The sequence below is a fragment of the Pistacia vera genome, unplaced genomic scaffold (assembly GCF_008641045.1).
Source record: "Pistacia vera cultivar Batoury unplaced genomic scaffold, PisVer_v2 Contig334, whole genome shotgun sequence".
NCBI classification, from domain to species: Eukaryota; Viridiplantae; Streptophyta; class Magnoliopsida; order Sapindales; family Anacardiaceae; genus Pistacia; species Pistacia vera.
Genome location: NW_022196151.1, coordinates 367973 through 379068, shown reverse-complemented (window position 1 = coordinate 379068; position 11096 = coordinate 367973). Strand labels below are relative to the sequence as shown.

At 34.1% G+C, this 11096-nt stretch overlaps 1 protein-coding gene across 1 annotated transcript; it reads right to left on the bottom strand.

Annotated features, from left to right (window-relative positions):
* Positions 1 to 1943: 1943 nt before the first annotated feature.
* On the bottom strand, positions 1944 to 6062 carry LOC116137810 (MAP3K epsilon protein kinase 1-like). The gene is made up of 7 exons (XM_031423511.1): positions 5830 to 6062; positions 5163 to 5297; positions 3605 to 3625; positions 3278 to 3351; positions 3096 to 3186; positions 2936 to 3019; positions 1944 to 2284 (listed from the first exon to the last, which is right to left on the bottom strand). Exons 1-7 carry the CDS (start codon positions 5887 to 5889, stop codon positions 2171 to 2173), a joined length of 579 nt encoding a protein of 192 aa, XP_031279371.1. The 5' UTR covers positions 5890 to 6062; the 3' UTR covers positions 1944 to 2170.
* Positions 6063 to 11096: the final 5034 nt, after the last annotated feature.

The window sequence follows — 11096 nt, the reverse complement described above, 5'->3', positions numbered from 1 at the left end:
GAAATTTTAATTGGGAAGAAGAAAAGTTGGAAATTTTAATTGGAAAGAGGAAAGAGAAGATGAAATGATAATTGAGAAGAGGAAAGAGAAGATGGAAATTTATTGGGAAGAGGAAAGAGGAGATGGAAATTTAATGGGATGAGAAAAGAGAATATGGAAGGTCTCGTGCAGAGAGGGTGATGGAGATGGGTTACTTTAATTTGAAAAAAGATAAAATAAAATGTGAAAATATGTGGGAAACGGGTGACCCGCGGGTCGACCCGTACTCGTACGGGCAGGTACGAGCCATGCATTTTCCTACCCGTTAAAAAAATTACTCGTACCCATTACCCGCAACTACCCGACCCGTCAGTTTGCCAGGTCTACGCATCTCCATCACCCTTTCTGCACAAGACCCTCCATCTTCTCTTTCCTCTTCCCAATAAATTTCCATCTTCTCTTTCCTCTTCCCAATTAAAATTTTCAACAACTACAAATCAAATACTCACACCGAGTGTTAAAGTCTTTGTTATCTCCTTATTTGCAATAGCTTTCTTCCTTGCTTGTTCAAGCTTTTCTATCTCCTTACTCCAAGTTATGTTCTTCCTTTCGTGTTGCATTGAGTAATGCAAGCGTTGAATCTGCTTTCAAAGTTCCACAAAGTTATTACAACTCAAATATTGTTATTGAACCTTAACTTAAGTTTTCGAGATCATGGATACTTCAGTACAATCTTGAAGCATTTATATTTCACCGCCAAGTCATGTTTTTGGTTCCAGTGAAAAATACAAATTCCAAACCTTTAATCTTACATGTGCACTGAAGTCTTCTGTTGCTTCTGATAAAAACGAATCAATAAAGAGACGAAACCTAACAATAACAATAAAGGCAGCTAACAAAGTCACTGGGTTGTTTGAGAGAAACAGAAAATGGAGGTCTACCTGAGAGCCCAGATGAACGGCGCTTTAAAGAGGATCCTAGAAGCGTGAGAGAGATGGCTGCCTGAAGAAGAAATGGCGACTTGAGAGATGGCTGCGTGAAAGAGAAATGGCGATTGGAGAAATGGCCAAATGAGCGTGAGAGAGATGGCTATGTGAGAGTCTAAGAGAGATGGTGTGAAATTATGAGAGATTGAGAGAAATGGCGTTAGTCTGTGACTGTGAGAGAGATGGTGAAAATGGAATTGGGTTTGGGTGTTTGGTTAATTGAATTAGGGTTTTAATTTTTTAATGATTTTTTTAAATAAAATGCAAGTACCCGCAGGCATTACCCGACCCACCCGCATTTTTTACGGGCGGGCCAGGTACGGATAACTTTTATACGAGTAAATTTTAGAGGTACCAGTTGATGCAAGTACCTGTTGACCCACGGGTACGAGTACCTTTTTGCCAAGTCTATATATATATATATATATATGGTCCTGACCAAATTTACATCAAGATGTCCTGACTACATATATATATATATATACACCACCGAAAAACAAAATCTACCTTTTTCCATGTAATTCAAAAATCCTAAAAGAAATTATAAACAGAACACATTTTTCTTCTTTGTTGGTCAATTGCTTTCAGTTCAGTTATTGACAAATAAGCCTCTTATTAGGCCCAACTCAAAAGTTGACTCATCCTTCATATTAACTGCTTCAATAATCTCTATCAAAGCCAACTTCAAGCCCTTTTGTGCCTAATTTTAATTTCTCTTCGACTAAAAAGATTAACAAGCTGAATTCTATCTATTTTCTTTCCAAACTGCAGCCTATCCAGGCTTTGTCGCTTTTCTATGTAACATGATTAAACAGTAGCAGATTTATAGAACTTGCAAAAACAAATATTGGCATAGACCATCAATCTTTTCAACAAAAAAATTATGCATTAAGAGTGACAATACTGCAAGCATTTCATGGAATGTTTAGGAACACAGAAGAGCCTAAAAATTGGATTTATCTGGAATCTGTGCTAGTAAATCTTATTTTCCTTGATGTAGAAACAACTCATCAGTTTCTGTATATATTTTGCCAAAATTGAATGGTTTTTGAGCTTCTTGTGGATAACTGGTCCACTTCGTACTTGTAACTCCTTAACATTTTCATTAGTATATTCTCAGCATAAAAAAGAAATTAAAAAAAAAAAAAAAAAAATGAAACCATCAGTTAGGATTAAACCTAGCGAATATGCTGAGATAAAAAGACTCAAAAAAATACCTCAGGAGCCATCCAGTATGGTGTTCCAACAACTGAATGCGTGTTAACATCAGCCTCAGTTAGCTTTGTGGCAACACCAAAATCAGCAAGCTTCACAAGACCCTAAAAGTAAAAACCAGGTCAAGTATTTCCTAAGCCAATCTCAAACATGCTGAAGCATTAATGAACAGATAACAACATTAAGACCATAAGACTTCAATAAAACTGCAGAAGCAGCAAAGATATATTAGGTACAAGATACTGAACATTTAACTTACGTAAGATTTTAAACTTTATAGACTTCAAGGCCAAATAAAATGGTGCAGGTAAAATAAATTGATGAAAAAAGACTTCCATTGCCTTTGTATTAGTCTAACCAAGAATATATCCTAGCAAACAATCAACGTTATGCATCATTAATAAAGCAGATCAAATATCAGGTAATCATATTACCACAAATCAATATCACATCTGATATTAGAAAAGTGCTACAAATCATGGAGTTTTTTCAAACAAAAATAAACAAATAAAGATACTAAAAATTTATGCAACCACAGTCAGTCCTATCAAAGCCACCATACTGGAAAAGATAAAGATAGCAAACTTCTGGTGCTAGGAGTAGTGATTAGCAATAGGAAATGGAAAGACCTACAGCATAGATTACTATATCAAACAGTAAGTTATGGAGATTCAGCACAATTTGTTGGTAAACAAAATGCTCTTAAAAAAAATACATCAAGGAAAAAGACAGGAAGAAAGCAAGACATAAGTCACCTCTTTGGTTGTCAATATGTTAGCACCCTTGATATCTCTATGAATAACACCTTGTTCATGAAGATAAACCAAGCCTTCCAAGACCTGTGTCATAATTAATATTACCAGACTGATGAAACTTTAACCCCAATCAATAGAAATAAATTGCACTAGAGCTAACCTGGGCAATGTAAACAGCCACCAAAGATTCTGGAAAAGGCCCAAATTTATTTGGCTTAATAATATTTGCAAGAGAGCCATTCTCCACATACCTGCAACAAATGAAAACTACCACATAAGCTTTTCTAGACAGGTTCTCATAATGCTACGCTTAAGATTTTTTTCAACAAAAAAGTCACTTACTCAAGAATTATGTGAAGATGAGTCTTTGTCTTCAATGACCCAAGATATTTCACAATATTTTTGTGGTTCAGATTCTGTAAGAGAAGGAAGATATTTGAATATCATGAACAAAAAATTCCCAGAATTTCATGACATCCCTTTTTTTATTTTATAAGAAACTATGATTTCGCCCCTTTTCATTTTTTATAAGAAACCAGAAGTTCAGCATATCCCATTGAAAACATCCTTTAAGACTTAATACTAAATACTGGCAAAAATATGTCAAACTATAGCAAGAAAAAAATTGAAAAAACAAATTCCAGTGGATAAGTATAGAGATAAAGCTACCTTCAATAAATCAATCTCTTGCTGTATGTCAATGAATTCCGCAAAGAAACAGCATAAACAGGAAAAAGCAACACATCAGCCAACTTACACAGTGGAGACCAGAAAAAAAATATAATACAGAAATGTTCCTATTAATTCAAAAAAAATTACCAACAAAAAAAATGAAGTAAAAGTTATGCCAGAAATTATGACTCTTTGGGAACTGAATGAGAACTGATATGAAGATAAGATAATTCTTTTAAGACACACAATAATAATATTTCCATATTTTCTCAAAACACGAATGCACTCACGAAATATTAGAACCCAATTCTAACAGTCAATAATTGAGTGAAATTTGAATTTCTTAAGCAGGTCCTCGGGATGGGACATGATAATCGCATGAAAGAACTCTTTAGTTTCAAGTGGCCTTGATAGTAAGCTTGTAAGTTTTTACTCAAACCTTCCACCACATATCCAAGAAACAAATTCATCTGCAAACAGAAACACACACACACACTAAAAAAAAAACCCTTAAAGTGCAATGATATTTCTTACTCTGTATCATTATTAGCATATAAGTTATACTGCTTATATTAAACAAATAAGCAACTAAAAGAATATATATAAGCAAACACCCAACTCAATTACAGGATAGACATTGCAATGTAAACTTTTTACACTTTGAACTAGGTTTTCAACCAGCTAAAGTTTTCCATAATCATAGCTATTCTAGCAATGCCTGACGCATTTAAACAGCTAATTTGCATTCCACTGGTTCCATATCCGAGAGGTAAAATTTGAATGTTAGTATTATACGCAGAGAGAAACCAGCAAAAATAAAATGACACTAATGTCTGATAGGTCACCATCCATCACACAAAATTTACAAGAAGAGAAGAAGAGGGGAGGGGGGGGTAGGCTATATGAGTGAAAGGAAGTTTGTTAGGGGAAAAGCCACGTTGCACACCAGTTAAAGAATAGAGTAGGGTCAGTTGAATATAAGTAGTGGACAGAGTCTGTAAAAGGGAGAGGATGGTTTTAGTGGGAATTGGTCTTGGAGGTTCCTAGCTCCTCAAAATGCTAGTGCTATCTTTTACATTTCCTATTGCATATTTTTCATACTTTTTCATGAATAGAGTGTCAATCCTTTGTCAGTTCAGTTCAATATAGTACAGACGTATCTCATTCATCTTGTTGTGATTCTTTCGGCTGATTAACTGTGAGGAATTGTGGCTAGTTTTTCTGGGTTCTTATCAATGTATGTCTACGACATTTGTAAACATTAAAAGAAGCAGTTATTTCTTGACAGGATGACTATGCCTTTAAACTGAATGAACCTAAAACTGAAACACACTAAACATTCTGTACGTAGATTAGTAGCATTACCAGGTTGCCTCCTTAAATAATTCATTACAAAGTTTTTTGCTAATATAAAATTTAAGATAATAACTAAAGAATAATGATTCTACATATCACTGTCTTCAAAAAGCATCAATTTGAAAAACAATAAAGAAGATGATGATGAAAAAAAGGTTTGAAGGAATTGAACTAAATACAAAGAAATAAGGAACCAAACCATGATTATATTAAGATCCTCTTGAGCTATATTCTCCAAAGAAACTTGTTTAATTGCAACGAAGTCACCATTCTCCAAATCCAAGCCTTTGTACACACGACCATAAGCACCTTTTCCAATTTCATCTCCAAGCATCTAGACCAAAAACAAATTAAAAAGAAAAAAAGAAAAATGGAAGTCTCATAGTCAAATAGCACTCCATTTTGGTTTCGTAAAACTTTAGTTATTCACTATTTGGAAAAGCAAAAAAAAAAAAAATATATATATATATATATAAGCCTCCTCTCATTCAAGTCCAGTACAACTGAATTCTAAGTCAAATTCTTTAAATTTTTTGAAGAACCTACTGTTTAAGAATTCATTTGAAATCAAAGAAGCGCACTGAAAATATATAACCAGAAAACAACTGAATCACAGAAAATGTCGGAAAAGTAGAAGAAACTGAAATAACAAGCCCATACAAAAACAGAACTGAAACTACATAATTCAGTGAACGGTCATAAATATTTTTTTTCTTACTTTCTAAATCCGACCTCCAATGTCGTTCACGAAAAAAAAAAAAAAAGAGAGGGAGAAAGGAAGAGAGAATCACAAACCCTAAGGAACTTCACTTTTCGAAAAGATTTTAACAGAAGAAATAACTTAAATTAGAGGGAAATGGGCTTACATATTTGTTGTCAAGAGTCTTGGATTTGTGAAAAGCCGTGGATGTCATCTGGCGAGACATCTCTGGCACTTCAAGTGTTCGTCAAAACGAAAATTGCAATTCAATTACTGGGTTTGGGAAAGTAAACCCTAGAGATGGACCATTTTAATGAGAGAAATGCAGAGAGTATGGAATTCCGGCAAGAAAGCCAGAGCTCTGACGGAAAGAAGAGAGAGAGAGAGACCAAGGCAATTGGTGGGTTTGGTTAGTAATGAAATTAAAGAATTAATAATACTTTTAACAGGGTGGAAATTATGTTCTCAACTTTTGAAGACAGTTGTCTATTCAAGTCAATTACAACTATTCTTTTTCAATGGGATTTCAGTCGATATAATTATATGCTTTTTTTCTTTTTTCTTTTTAATTCATATATTAATTTTGTGAGTAATTTAATAGGTTATGAGACACTTTATTTAAATTTTTTATGGTAGATTTAACATATATCTTAATAATAATATTTTATTTTTAGTTTTGAAATTAACTTTTAAGAGTAAACAACTTTTTCCCACCCAAGGTTTGCTTTAATGACACTTTCTCACCCAAAAAGTTTCAAAAAACTATTTGTCCACCCAAAGTTTATATACCGTTAATATCCAAAATATATTTCACTTTCTTAGCCGACATTCAACGAGTTACCAAGAGCCAGAATAAGAGGAGTTTTGTAAAGTGGAGATTGGTGGATCGAACGGTGATGACTGATTGAATATTCGCTACAGAAATTAGCTGGAAATCAACTAAGAACAAGAAACTCTTACTTTGCGTTAGTCGATAATCAATGAAAATCAAATGTCGAAATGAGAAGGGTTTTGTAGAGAGGAGACTGTAGGTTCAAATGGTGGTGACAGAGAGAATTTTCGCAACCAAAATCAGCTTTGAGTAGTAGCGGAATATAAACTTTGGCTGGGAAAGTGGTATTTTGAAACTTTTATTGTGGGAAAGTGTCATTAAGCCAAACCTTGGGTGAGAAAAGTCGTTTCTAACTTTTAAATATCATAAAAATATTGATCATGGTTTTTTATAACTAAGATTGTCTTTGAATGCGTGTATATATATATATTTTCTAGATTTGTTTATCTAAATAATAACATTAATAATATGAATAAACAAAACTTTATACCCATAAAAAAAAAATTATACAATTAAGTTTGAATTTTATATCACAAATTAATGTTCACCATATAATTATGATATGTGTACATTACAAGTTCCAAATTTGTAAACTTGATAAATAATAAGTTACACTACTATTAAATTGAACAATAAGATGAAAAAATTGAACATGAAATTGATAATATCAAAAGACAAATAGAATAAAATAATTGAAAATTGAAAATTGTTGATAACCGTAAATTATAAATGTATTTTTACCCTAAAAATTAATTTAAATGATATTTACAATTTATAATTAGTGGTTAATGATGCAAAATATATGGAGGATGGATATATTCAAGGGTGTAGAGTTATGTTTTGTGAAGAATTAGAATATGGGTTCAATAAAATTTGAAATATTTGATGAGTGTGATTATATTTATATAGATAAAAATAAACAAAGATGCATTTTAAAATTTGAAGTAGTTATAACATCTCTTTCATAAAGACTCTTTATTGGTCCTTGCCAATACAGGAACACAATGAATTGAGTAGCTAAAATAGGTGTTAATAGAGTATTATTGGTGATGACTTTTGAATGTTATTGGTCCTTTCCATGAGCAGCTAAAATAGGTGTTAATAGAGTGTTATTGGTGGTGACTTTTGAATGTTTGGTGTATTGAAATGGGGCATTTTATTAAAAGACCAAATAAAGTTCAAATTTAATTAAAAGGTCATGTAGTTTGAAAGTGTTAAGTAAATAGTCTTATTATTGGTTAAAGTTAATTAAACATGATTAGTGGTTAATTAGGATTAATGAAGTATTGTGTAATCTTTTAAAAATTATAATATATCTCCAAAAAGCCGAAATTCTTGCAAACAAATTCAAACACCTTCTTCTTCTTCCTCCTTCCATTAATGCACCTCTCCTGGTTGTTGTTTCTTTTAAGCTTCGTCTACATCTTCTTCTTCCTCCTTCCTCTACATCTTCTTCTTCTTCCTCCTTCCTCTACATCTTCTTCTTTCTCCTTCATCTACATCTTCTTCTTCCTCTGCTATTAACATCTTCTCCGCCAAAGATCCCCCTCCTCCTCTTAACGTTTCGTCTACGTATGTGTATCTCCTCTTGGCATTTTAAATTTCAATTTACAAAGATTTAATGATAGATTGGGTTTGGGTTATGACTTTAATTTAGTTGTTTAGGTTGTTGGGTTGTGTTTGATGTAGTGCAAGTTTAAAGCAGTGAAAATTTTTGAATATTTTCTTGCATTATGGGTAGCTGGGGGTGGTAGCACCAATTGTAGGTGGAGATGACTGAAAATGTGTTATGGATCTGATTGATTGCTTAAGCAATGGATCTGATTGATCGCTTAAGTAATCTTGTGTATTACTTAAGCGATCTGGTATATCTGGTTTAATGCAACAGATGGCAGATCGCTTAAGCAATCAAATTTATGGCAGAAGATCACTTAAGCGATCTACTATAAGTTTGGTATATGGCATAAGATCGCTTAAGCGATCAGACTTATTTATACCAGATCGTTTAAGTGATCTAGTAGGCGATATACCAAATTGTTTAAGCGAAACACCACATCACTTAAGCGACTTTGCAGATACTTTTTAAAATATGTCAACCCTTAATATATCAATTAATAATTTTTATTTTCTTGCATAATAGGTACTTAGCTATTATTAGACATGGGACAATTGATTTTGGGTGTTGAATATTTTAGTGAGTGGGTAGAGGAAGAAAGTTGCTAGAAATGGATTGGAAAGAGCAAACAAGTTAAAGCAATTGTTGTAAGCATAGAAGCTATTTTTGATGAGTTGATTGATGAAATCATTAGAAGAGGTGAGTTGAGTTGCTCATGTAGTGATATAGTTGTGAAGTATGTTTTAAGCAGATCTCCTACAAACTTTAAGGTACCCCATGTTGTATTAATGTCTAATGAAGATGTGAAGTTATTTATGCTTAATGTGGGCGATAATGGTTCGAGGCCAATTTTAACAGTTTCGTTTGTGGATAAAACTTTGGAAGTTGGTTCAAGAGTAAGCAGTGATTTGGGTGGGGGGAATGCTGGTTTTAATTTTAACTACAGGGGCATTGATTTCTTTGTTGAAAAATCAAGAGTAGGCAGTGATTTGGGTGGTGAGGAGGACACTATAGAAGAGATTGGTTGTGTGGGGTAGAATGAAAATATGGACGAGGAGGACTTGTACATGTTCCCGCAGATGTAGAGATTCCTATAAACACAAATTATGCAGAAAGTGTAGTTTGTGAGGAAGAGAACACAACAATCGTTTATACAAGTTCAAAGGTGACAATTGTGGGTAGTAGTGAATTAGCTCACAAGTTTACTGATTGATCGAACTTGCGTGTAGGTTATTTATTTGACAGCAAGGAAGAAGTGGTGAAGAAGCTAAAACTTGTTACCGTAAGAGGTAATTTTGGCTTCATCACCAAAAAATCTAATTCATCTGTAGTGACGGTTGTATGTCGTGACTGAAAGTGTAAATGATGGGTTTATTGTAGAAGGTTGGCAAAGTCCGAAAAATTTATTGTTAGCACATATGCCCATGAGCACACATGTGGGTTGGGAAATATTTCAAGCGAGCATCGACAAGCCTCCGCTGATGTTATTGGACAATTTGTTAAAAGTCAGTTTGTTGAAGAGAAATGTCCATCTCCTAAAGACATTCAAAGACTTGTACGCATAAAGTTGAGATGCGATGTTAGTTATTGGAAATGTTGGAAAGGGAGACAACATGCATAAGATTTTGTGAGGGGCATGCCAGAGCATAGGTACGTAGTATGAGAAGCGTACTATTATATGCTTGAGTTGACAAACCAAGGTAGCAAGACGACTTTGAAGTGGGACGAGAATATAAGGTTTAAATATTTTTTTGTTGCTTATGGTGCTGCTATAAGGGGTTTTGTAAACATGAGAAAGGTGTTGGCTGTTGATGGTTGTTTTTTGACAGGAAAGTATAGTTACATTGTTGGTGGCCACTGCACAGGACAGTGAGAATCACACATATCCTGTTTCATGGTGTGTGGTTGACTTTGAGAACGACAAGTCGTGGACCTGGTTTTTCTAGCAATTACTTATGATAGTGCGTGACAGTGACGAGTTATGCATAATATCCAATAAGCACAACTTTATAAAGAAAGGGATTGTCATTATTTACCCTCAAGCACATTACGGATTCTGTATGAGGCACTTGGCAAGAACATAAAACAAAAGTTTAAGTGTGCTGGCCTCCTTTAGACATTCTATATAGCAGCAAAAGCTTATTGAGTTGATGAGTTTGAGGAACACTTCTGGCAAATCCGAATCAAGGATGATAGAATTGCTAAGTATCTTGAGTATGATATTGGTTTCAAGCAATGGAGTAGAGCTTACTTTTCTGGAAGAAAGTTCGATGTCATGACCACAAACATAGCCGAGTCCATAAATTCGAAATTGTTAATAGAAAGAGAGTTTCCAATTGTTGCTCTTTTTGATGCAATCTAGAGGACATTGTCATGGTGGTTCTATGAGCGTCATATGGAGTCAGATAATTTTACCACAACCCTTATTCCGTCAGCTGACAAATTATTGCGACAATATACAGAACTGTCAAATGCATTATTTGCCTATCCTCTTAATGCTCAAGAGTTCACCGTGTGCAGCTATGGTCCGGATGCCCTAGTTAACCTTCTTAGTAAAACTTGTAGCTGTAAAGTGCTTGACATTCAACATTTACCTTGTCCTCATGCACTAGCAGCACTAAAACACCAACGAAAGCCAGATTTTGATTCAAGAATTTACATGGAACTTTTCTCTCCTCTCTATATGGCAAACCACTACATGCTGGCTTATTTGGAAACGATATATCTAGTTCTTTTAGAAGAGCAGTGGGTCATGCCACCAGAGTTGGTTGACATTATCATCCATCCGTCATTCAAGAAGATAGAAAATGGGAGAAAAAGAGTTAAGCATATTCCATCAGCCTGTGAGGTTCCTCAGAGGATGAATAAATGCTCAATTTGCAAGAAACCTAGCCATAAGAGAAGCAGTTGCCAGGATCGATCACATGCAGATCTAGAAAATTAGGTTCAAATCGATCAAATGCAAGAAAGCAAGCAACCTACCGTA

Coding starts and splice junctions, on each gene's coding strand:
- LOC116137810 (XM_031423511.1), bottom strand. CDS start 5,889: ATGTCTCGCCAGATGACATCCACGGCTTTTCACAAATCCAAGACTCTT. Junction 3,626..5,162: donor AGGATCTTAATATAATCATG/GTTTGGTTCCTT, acceptor ATTGACATACAG/CAAGAGATTGATTTATTGAA. Junction 2,285..2,935: donor ACATATTGACAACCAAAGAG/GTGACTTATGTC, acceptor TTTTACTTTTAG/GGTCTTGTGAAGCTTGCTGA.